This window comes from Arachis duranensis, chromosome 9 (assembly GCF_000817695.3).
Source record: "Arachis duranensis cultivar V14167 chromosome 9, aradu.V14167.gnm2.J7QH, whole genome shotgun sequence".
NCBI lineage: Eukaryota > Viridiplantae > Streptophyta > Magnoliopsida > Fabales > Fabaceae > Arachis > Arachis duranensis.
The window spans coordinates 116605351-116616500 of NC_029780.3; the positions used below are offsets into that span (position 1 = coordinate 116605351).

At 31.9% G+C, this 11150-nt stretch overlaps 2 protein-coding genes across 3 annotated transcripts; both read right to left on the bottom strand.

Moving 5' to 3' along the window:
• Positions 1–1497: 1497 nt before the first annotated feature.
• LOC107467876 (light-harvesting complex-like protein OHP2, chloroplastic) lies at positions 1498–4026 on the bottom strand. The gene is made up of 2 exons (XM_016087094.3): positions 3372–4026; positions 1498–1892 (listed from the first exon to the last, which is right to left on the bottom strand). Exons 1-2 carry the CDS (start codon positions 3830–3832, stop codon positions 1778–1780), a joined length of 576 nt encoding a protein of 191 aa, XP_015942580.1. The 5' UTR covers positions 3833–4026; the 3' UTR covers positions 1498–1777.
• Positions 4027–4993: 967 nt separating this feature from the next.
• On the bottom strand, positions 4994–9266 carry LOC107467855 (uncharacterized). Of its 2 annotated transcripts, none has more exons than XM_016087072.3 (3): positions 9079–9266; positions 7452–8051; positions 4994–5559 (listed from the first exon to the last, which is right to left on the bottom strand). In XM_016087072.3, exons 2-3 carry the CDS (start codon positions 7997–7999, stop codon positions 5490–5492), a joined length of 618 nt encoding a protein of 205 aa, XP_015942558.1. In that variant the 5' UTR covers positions 8000–8051; positions 9079–9266; the 3' UTR covers positions 4994–5489. The 2 variants fall into 2 exon arrangements, with proteins under 2 accessions (XP_015942558.1, XP_015942557.1); XM_016087071.3 differs by having other exon boundaries at positions 7452–8075; positions 9079–9265.
• Between the last annotated feature and the right edge of the window lie 1884 nt (positions 9267–11150).

Below are 11150 nucleotides of genomic sequence, written 5' to 3' on the forward strand. Positions count from 1 at the left end.
TTTAAATTTCAAGCCGATCCAACGGTGAACAACTGAGAAACTGCCATTTGAAATTTACTGCTTTGGGAAAAAACGGGAATTCTTTTTTCCGTCTTCTCTCTCACTTGGTGGCTATTCACTCTTTCTCTCAAAAGACCTCAAAAACTGAATTAGGGTTGTAACACTAGGGTGCAAGAATACGCCCCCAAAATGTTGGGCTTGGGCTTCACAAAGGAGAGAAAAAAACCCAACAGTTTTGGCCAAAAAGAATTCAATTAATTGAATTAAATTGTGAAAAATGTTAAGAGACTAATATTTTTAGTATGGAAATAGAAAATTAATTAATGTTGACTTAAATGTAAAATAAAATTAATAATAATCTTAGCTTATCAATTAAAATGTAAATTAACAATATGACTCTCAGTCTGGGTGATGTGAGATATTTTTACTTCATGAAATGATCTTATCAATTAAATTTAACAAATGAAATGAGGGGAAACATAAAAGGCTTCAATTAAAGATAGATACTGATGTTATATCATCAACCAAGCCTTGCTTTTTGTAGCTATGATGTTCAGATATAATGATATTATATTATGGAGTAAATAGTAGTAGAAAGTTTGCGTTATTGAAAAATTTAAAAATACGATAAAAAATTGGATATTAAATATATATTTTAAAATTAAATTTTGATCAATTTTTATAATTATTATCAAAAATTGAGATATTTTTATTTTTAAATTTTAATAATTTTATGTTAAGTAATTTTTTTAATTATTTTTAGTGTGAATGATCATATTTTTTTGAAAAATAAAAAAATATAAAGATCAAATTTTGTTTTGATTTTTGTTTTAAAACTTCTAAATAATTATTTAAATATTGTCAAAAAATTTGGATCAAATAAATAAATCATTTATTAAATACAAAATTTTTTTTATCATTCACAAAAAATATAATACTTATTAGTTATTTTTGTTACATTTTCAAATTATTTAAGAACTATTTTCAGTTTTTTGTCGATAACATCTTTCGGCATATATTCATCTCCAATTGTCAGTGGTGCTTACTTTCTTGCGTTACAAAGCAATTTGCCGTTCTGAATAATATTTTTGACACCATTTCGCATAGTGCCAATTGGTACCTACAGCTTTAATTAGGTGTCATTTTTCCCTTTTCAGTTTTATTTATTTATGTTTGTTTATTTTCAATGTCAATAAAGTTCTCAATAAATAAATAATACTCCCTCCCTTTCCTTTCACCTCCTAACAAGGGTGACATCCTTGGATCAATCCAACATTCTAAATAATTAAATGAAAAAAAGACAGTAAGATGGTAAGAAATGCTAATTTAACAGCTAAAAGTCTCCCAAAATCTACAATGATGTATGAAAAATTGTTGGTTGAATTCCTGTTTGTCAAATTAGCATTTCCAAACATTGTTGCCATTGCAATTTGCAAGGTGTGTTGCAAGTTTAATGCATCAAATGTGAAGCATTTGTTATATATACACACACAAGAGTTGAGCATAGTCAAACAGGAAAATCACATTCTTGTTATTTTCTTTTATCACCAATATGAAGAGAAAGCAAGCAAGCTTGCTTGCTATAAAATGAAGATGAAACAAATTGATCAATGTTGCTTACACTAAGGAGGTGGTAACAAGAAAGTATTAACTGTATATAATGTACTCGCTCTATTCCCTTTTATCTATCCCTGTCATTCTTTGGTACATCGATCCGACGATGATGTATAAGAAAGTGACAGGGAAAGGTAAGTAAGGAACAAAATATTTATGGTGTTCATTCCAAATCTAATATCCCAAAATTCGAGAGAAGGATCTTTACTTGATCAACAAAGTCTGAGCCTGTTGCATATTCTGTTAACAACCCAACAGCAAAACCAAACATTGCCCATCTGTAAGATAACAAAGTTCAAGATTAAAAAGTCAAATAAATAAGGCAGAAGCTTGCATAGATGTGATAGAATGTCCTATAATAATAAAGGGCTATGAGGTATTATCTCAAAAGAATGGAAAATGGTTAAGCACAATTTGGCAAGAAAACAGAAAAATTATGCTTCTTTGATAAACAGCTGTAAAAATATCAGTGGGAAGAGTAAAGAATGCAGCAAAAACCACCCAAAGTAAAATAACATGACTGCCACCACCACAATGGAGCCTTTTGCAGAACAATATATATTATGCTTTACTGAAACTTTGACTAATTGTTCCTCTAAGACTTGAATAAAAGGGATTGTTTTGCCAAGAATATTGGAATTTAATATTACACATCCACCACTACTCATCTTTAACCCTCCTTTGTCAACATCTTAATCCTCCCACTCCCCGGATAATGCAAATAATGGGGAGTTGCAAAGTTAGATTATGCTGAGAAATCACTGCACCCTTAATATATAATGTGAATGTTCTAAAAATACATATACATATGATGGGCGAGTGAAAATTTGATCCCAAGTTCTGACTTTTGCACAAGTCAGCACCACTAAACTAACAATTCATCTTTGATATTATGAAATCTGTAAGGACTAAATGTTGTGTTTGAGTGAAAATAAATTTATTTTTTGCAGGTTGGGTCAAGTAGGGCCACATTGAGAGGTTTAAGATATGGGTAAGGTTCGAATCGAGGGATTTAATGTCGTAGATAGAGTTAGGGTGGAGCTTGATCCTTGCCCTACACATTTGTCACCCCTAACCTTTTCACCATTAGATGTGGTGTGACATCAATCCTATGTAGGTCGCCACCTCATCCGATAGTGGAAGGATGTGTCTGTTAGCTTAGTGTACAAGGTAAAATGAGCAAACAAAACATCATTTCACTTAGCATGGTTCTTACTCCAATGTGTTCCCCCATGGTTGCACCAATTTGTTCCCAAACAATTCAATTCAGTTATTGTAATGTTTAACAAGTTCTACTATATTGGGCTTAGCTTAATTAGTAGAGTAGAGCAAAGGTAGTTAGTTTATTAGTAGAAAAAATAGTATAAATAAAGGTGTTAACCATTGTAACCAATTGGATTATGTAGAAAGTGGATTGAATTCTCTCCTCATCTGATTTCTATCTTCTCTAATTTCTCTCTGGTTTAGTAATTCTTCTTTCTTCAGTAACTCACTTTTCCAATAACAATCATACATAAACTCACTGTTTCTATTGTTTTATCACATTTCTATGCCTAATTTCCTGTACTCATTATCATTACAATCAGAATTACCATTATTTGTAGAATTACAAGAGCTGCAAACTGAAATTCAATATTTTGAAGACAAATTAGTAGTCTATTGTTCATGAATAAAAAGTAAAATTCAACCCTAACTCTTAAACAAAAAAGTATGAAGTCATAAACCCTAACAACAAAAAGAAAGACTTTTTCCTTTACCTTCCATTGCTAATCTCATTCTTGCCAATGAAGCCAAAGACAGGAGCTTGATCAGCAGCTTCTTCAAGCTTCTTCTGTTTGAAGTATTCCTGAAGTTCCTTGGCCTTTTGCCTCTGAAACTCTAGTGTGACCACATTCTTATCATCAGAAACAGCAGAAGGTGGTGGCTTCTGTGGTGGTTGTGGAGGCTGAGAAGAAGGTGGTGTGGGCTTAATGGGCTGAGGAACAGTGCCACCAGAAGAAGAAGAAGGGTCTCTAACAGGAGGAGCCACTGGTCTTCTGATAGGGCCTTCAGTCTGAGAGTTCCTTATGGTGGAAACAGCATACAAAGGCTTGGAAGAAGAGAATCTAAGAGAGTAATATGAGGAATGTGTTGGTGGTAATGGTGATGATGAAGATGTGCATGATGATGAAGAACAAGTTGGGATTTTGATGCATGGGAAGGAACATGTCATAGACATATTTTCTGATGATGCTCACAAACAATCCTCAAAGATTTTAACTTTTTCAAGTTGGGTTTGGAAGTGTGGATGTAAAGGGATCTTATCAGAACAACTTGTGTGGACAAGGTGTGGCCAAGTGGAGAAGCAACTGCTTTTAACTTACTCCATCTCTTCTTCTCTCACAACTGGAAAAAAGTAGAATTCCACCATCATCTATTGGATTTTGCTTACTCTCTTGGCTTTTATCAGGATGCACCAATATATATATATATAAAAAAAGGAAATATATAAAATAATTAATAAATCAATTTTATTTTTACAAAAAAAGGAAATATATACCCTTAAATCATATACTAAATATATATATTTTTTGTCAACGAGGCTTAACCTCAGTAAATAAACATTTTTTTATATTAGTTAAAATATGTTTTCTCAATTATGTTAGAATTAATTAAGGGTAAAATATTAAATTAGTCGTTTACGTTTAGGCGTAATCCTGTTTTGGTCTTTAAAGTTTAAAGTGTTCTATTTGAATAAAAAAAAAGTTTCATTTAGCTTCAATGTAGTCTCATCGTGAGGTCAAAGTTAAATAATTAACAGAATGTCATCGTGAGATCAAAGTTAAATAATTAACAGAATGTCCTACATGACAGCAGTATAAGAACAAGATCAATAATTTATTTATCAATCGTAGATACATCAATACATTTATTTATCATTCTTCTTACAATTTAAATGAAATATTTTCTATAAAACTAAAGAGAATGATAAATAAATATATTGATATATTTACATTATCACCCTTGTTCTTGTGTGACATTCCATTAACCTCACAGACTAAATTAAAGTTAAATTAATTTTTTTAGATTCAAATAGGACACTTTAAACCTTTAAAGACCAAAATATGATTACGAACTAATTTAGTACTTTATCCATTAATTAATTACTTACTCAGTTAACAATTTTTTTTTCTAGTCTATATTTAGGACATCAAAAATAAACAAACTGGTCTAAGGAAATAGTATTTTGAAATTCCAACTTGCAATAACGAGTTCATCCTCATACCAAGCTCATTACAGATTTACAGCCTCATCTTGAGCAATTGCAAGAAGGTAAGAACATGAGTTTTCTCCAATAAAAAAATTAAGCAAGACCCATCCCCGCAAACTTACATTCCCATCATGACAACCCTGATTCTTTACAAAATTTTACATTTGTATTACCTTTCTTCTAGATAACATACAACAAAACTAAAGCTATATCCCACTGGCTGGAGTTGGCTACGTTGCAAAAACAATGTCATTGCACCTTTTGCTGGATCATATCACCACCCAACTCAAATCTTCTAGAGAACGCCATAGAATATAACTTAACTTCTGTTAATCCATATAAAAATACATAATGTAGCATAAAAATGATGAATCAAAGGTAAAGAATTCACACATGACAAGAATTATACAACAAATTGTTGAAGGGTGAAGGAGCAAAATTTAAAGCCGCAGCAAGCAATTTATAGACACAAATAATCGCTTAATCAAGGTGGTGTTGGTGTATGTATCTCCACATGACTGAAAAATATTTGCTCCATTTTTGCCTCAGGTCGAGTGATGGATTGTGTTAGCAGTGAATAACCCGATGAATGTGATCTGATCCTATCATCAATTATGACTCCGCTTTACATAATCGCACAGGAACAAGTCCTGCCACTTCCATTTTCAAATTCATCATCTGATCCATCATCCTCACTGCAGTTGTAAGATAATTCCATATTATTGAATCAATTCAAGTAGGTAATAACACGTGAAAATGAAAAACAAAAAAGAGCCCATATTATTGAATCAATTCAAGTAGGTAATAACACATGAAAAACGAAAAACGAAAAAGAGCATCACATGAATACTGCTAGAAACCTTCAAGACTCATTCACAACAAAATCATCAAGTATATAAACACTCTCAACACAGAATACATGAAATGAACGGTTCTGAACCTAGCAAAGTACAGATCGGGTAATAGACAGATTATAAGAAAGACATAAACAAGGATAAAGCGTAAAATAGAGATCGAATCTCAATGTTCCCTGTCATTGCAACATGCTAATTTACTGGAGAAAAAACAAACGAGATTTTCTGTTTTCCTTCTTCACTATATATTACACCCAACAAACTAAGGAAATTTTATGTTTTCCTTGTTCTCTATATATTACATCCAACAAACTAATGAGATTTTATGTTTTCCTTTGGGAGCAGCCATTTTCTGGAACCTGCATAACGCAAGAGCTTGTTCACCAGGCAGCCCCATGGGATTTGTATTGAGAATCACTGAAGTGACCTAGGAGGAAAGTATAGACTGAAGATAAACTTGAGTTCTAAATGTTGTATTAACATGGAAAAGACTTCGTGTGTGGACATTCAATTTGCCAGTGTTACATCGGCAGATTATGACAGGGTATGGGTATCATTGTTAGTGACATCCTGGCCGAATTAAAATTGGAACAAAATTACATGAGCTAAACTAAAGGGAGAAAGTGTAAGAAAGAAATTGAAATTTCTGTGGAACTGTGGGTGATAAAGAACTATTTAAATGAACAAAAGCTATATATTTTTGAGTAATTGATCTAAAGCAATTATTTTTACGCATGCCTATATAAACACATTAGACATACATACACTGTCTGATGTACTATGATCATCTGTTAGGCCAATCTTGCAAGGCTCATAAATAACATCTACAGGTTTGATCCTTAGTAGGCATAATGATTTAGTCTCCAAAAAGGTTGCTGTGAGTGATTATGAACTGTTCAGGAGTTAATAAGAATTTTGGTAATAAGATTTTTGGCAAAAAAATATTGCAAAACTGCTAACAGCTAAAATCCTAATAAACTGATATTTGAAGAGTAGAATAAATGTAGTTCAAATTAGAAAAATTTTCTCAGAGTACTTACTTATAATAGGGTTTCTTTTTCGATTAAAAAAACAAAAACAAAAACAACAGGTGCTTATCATACCTAACTTGTGGAACTTTAAAGCCATTCCCAAAAATTTATCAATCACAAATTTGCATCTTTTACTGTCAAAAAAGAAAGAAGAAAAGACCAGCAGAACAATCCCCAATAATACTTGCCATTAGCCCCTTCAGAAGCAAACAATAAAGCCAACTATGAAATGAGTTCTAGGGCAACTCCCTACTAAACTCCATATCTGACAAGTAAATTCATTAATTAATGAACAGCATTTACCCAAAAATAGTGTATTGCTGATGACACAGAGAGAATCAAATGGTAGATGAGCACACAATTCCTAAGGGGATTCTATTACTCTTGCAGTCTTGTTCATGTTTCTCCAACATCATAGCACAAGTATGAAAATTCTAAAGCAACCTCCGTTTTTGTGCTATTTCCAATAGTATACAAAATGTACATAGATCAACCAAAATATAAAAAGTACATGTCCTAGTAGCAATTATCAATAATCATCTTAGCATATCTGATTCACTAGCATCAGCTGCACCTAATAAAGTTCAGGCGCTCCTAATGATGAAGTCTGATAAACAGGACCTTCTAATATATGGCAAGGGGACAAATAGAATGATTTTTCCTTTAATAACAGCTGAAATAGAAAATAAAATATCCAAATACCTGGGCTCAAATTCTCGTATTTCAACAAGCTCACTACCACAAGCATCTGTCCACTGCACTCTCCTCCTCTCTGGTTGGGCACCAGGAGCATCAGCTACCTTTCCATCTGATGCTTCATGTTCATTAGCAGCGTCCACTGATTTATTAATTCGCGGCCTTTTCAAGCTACTTTTAAGTACAACCTTTCTATTATCATTCTCATTATCAATTTGAGTAGAGGGATCCTTTCCCTGGTTGGAAACAAATGACCCTGAGGAGACATCATGCTGTTGAGCAGGACCCACTTTGAGAGGAGATGGAGTGTCATGCCCTGCGGAAGTGCGACCAAAGCAAACAAAGGAGGCACACCCGCGGGGAAGGTAGTTCTTTGTGGAAGCCAGCTGGAGCTGAGTGTCAGATTCTTGTTCTACCAACTGGTAATGGTTCCACGGCGCAACTCTCATGGGTTTATCCTCACTCCTCTGACCCAGCAGAAGAAGGCTCAGGCCCTTGCTATATCCTGAAGCCGAAGACGAGAAGAACCCTCCTCCTTCTACTGCCAATAGCATCAGTTCTGCTCATGGGCACACCATAAAATGATTTCGATTTGTGGCTCCCTCCCTGAGAAGAACCAAAGAAACAAACCTTTCAAGAAGAAACAAAAAAGAATTGATTATCAGATTTGAGATCAGAACGACTTTATATTGCTTCAAATTTTTACACTTCTGATCTACTTTAACTATTTCTAACAATATTTTTCGTTCCACTTATTCCTTTCAGCTATCTAAAGACAGAATATGTTCAATCAAACAAATTTAACGTCCACACATTTCGCAGGGAACATACAGACTTGAAATGACTTGGGAATTAAGAAAAGGACAAAATACAGAACTAACACTACCGTTAAGGCTTCCTCAATTTTCTAGAGGCTAAAACAGAATTCAATTTGATTCAACGTCTAAGTTTTTGTTCTTTTTAATATTTTTCTTTTGAAACAATCATGTATCACATGTCTTCGAATATCGTATAATAAACTATATCAAGATTAAAGTCCCAACAGCGTTGTGCATCTGTTGTACAAAGGCCCAGATAGTTAGAAGAGGGGCCTCAAAGGCTCAAATTCATTGAGTTCCGTTCTCACTGAAATTATCAAAATTATTAACATCATCAAAACATAACTCAATGAACACCCCCATCCATCTTATCTTAATCATCAATGTAAACCGTCATAGATATTCTTGACCAACACAATGAACATGCACAACAATACAATCATCATCATCATCAACAACAACAACAATAGAAGAGGAAGATATCATCATTTGTTCAATGCAAAAACTCGCGAAACACATGGTACCGGTTCCCCTCGCAAAATCCAAAATTGCAGAAAAAGAACAAATCACGAAAGCCACACCAAGCTCGTTCGAATGCTGGAGAAACAGAATCATAAAAACGCAAGCAACAAACAATAGAACACTCTTAAATCGCACTCGAGCGGAGTTAATAGTTATTCCAAAAACTCACACATTCAAATCCAACAAATAAATTTATAAAAAAAAATCAAAAGCGAGATATCAAACTATCAATTTTCTCTGAGTTTCACCGGAAACAAAGGAAAAATTCTCAGATCGAAGAAAGCTAGAAGTACCAAGAGGAGCAGCGATGAATCAACGGCGGAGGAAAGCGGCGCGTGGATCAACGACGACGAGTAGCAGCATGTCTCTGTGCGAGATGATGGCAGCTACACGAAAACCTCGGCGAGAATTGAATTGAAGTATTTAACGCTCAACGCAAAACGAAAAAAGGAAATTAATTAAGAAAAAAATAAAAAATGATTTGGTAGTACTATATCGTCTAATTTATAAGACACCAAAAAAAAAGATTTAATTTATATTTACTTATTTTTAGTAATTAAATTTTGTTCTGGATCCAATTATTTAAAAAGAGGATAGGGATAGCGACGCACACGGCGTATGATAGCGACGTGACCCCGTTTTTCAATGTGAGCTTGTAGTGGCAGTGGTAATGGTATGTTGTGTGTTTTATTTTTATTTTTATTTTTAATTAAGTATTCTTCTTTATCAATTATGTTCAGTATATAAAAAATATGTCACTAATTCAATTATTTTATAATATATATTAAAAATAATTTAAAAATATATATTCATACTTAATTACATAATAACTAATTTAGTCACTATTTTTTATTAACTGCACACAACATCTTTTCTTTTTTAATTTTCTCTTTTCTTTTGGCACTTCTACACTATTATGATAAGTTATCTTAATAGTGGTTTTTGTAGTCCTAGGCTAGTATAGTGCCTTAATTTATTTGGTGTGACACTACACCTTATTAAATGTGCATTAATGCACTTATGTACATAAATTAAAATTTACTGATATAACACATTAATTAAACTCTAAAAAATTCATTTATTTATATATAATTATAAAATTAGATATACATTTAAATTTATTTTAAAACTTTAAACATATTTTAATTTGATAATTTATTTAGTGTTTAATTTTTTATACACAAACATATTTTTATTTTATCCGAATTATTATAGAGTTCAATAACCAATATAGAGGAAACAAGAGAACCCTTTTGATTTTAAGAAACGGTTTGTGAGCTCTCGTACGAACAATAATCATCATTGAATATAAATATATGTTTAATTTGATTTTTAATTGAATGAATAATGAATCATACAATATATTCTTTCTTTTATTATGGACAACCACAAAACAAAACCATTTTTAAGTAATGACATTTACTAGGTTATACAAGCTAAGGACGACAGAAATAATGTCAACAAAAAAATTGTGTGCGGGACTTATGTGATACTGTGACTCGAATTTTAAATTTTTGATTACGTTAGGTGAATACTAAAATAAATTAAATCACATTATATTTATATACAAATATATTAATAATTAATTTTAGTATATATATAATATTTTTTAATAATATAGACCAAATTAATTTATAAAAAAATTTATAAACCAATTTGAACATTTACTTAAAAAGAAAATTTACCTTGTGTTCGGAAAATTATAGAAAATAGTAGCCAAATACCCTCCATCATACGCACATTTTTCTAAGCATTTAACTTTTTGTATTGATGAATCATAGGGTAAAGATAAGACGTACGTCAACTAAAGTGGTCGACATGATGAAATTGATATATGTTAGATTCACCCCACACAAAAATCTCATTTCAAGAAAATATCTCCAAAATTGTTCGGATAAGTCGATATCTGTTTACTAAATACAAATCTAACGACTAATCAATGTGTTGGACTAGATAAAGAAATTTCACATTTTACACACACTCTCTCTTTGTAAATTTGACATTTCTAATTTTCTATGTTGCTAATAAGGATTAGGGATAGGGAAACATTACTGTAAAGATTTGTCTTGTACAGACTAAATTTTTGTGATTAAAAATAACTACATGTGTATATCAACAGTAGCACTAATATTATTAAATAATAATTTGTATAGTTTAAAATAAAATTTGTATTCTCTTCATGAATTTACATCTGTATGTTATAATTGATCATATTATATACACTGACTAAGGCAATGTGTTTCTATTTATGCTTATGTTGAACGTGATTTTTTTTAATATTTAATTAGTTGTTATTTTGTGGATAAAAGATGTTCTTCTTTTGAGATAGTAAATATGAACATTAATTATTATGATCTACGTAAAA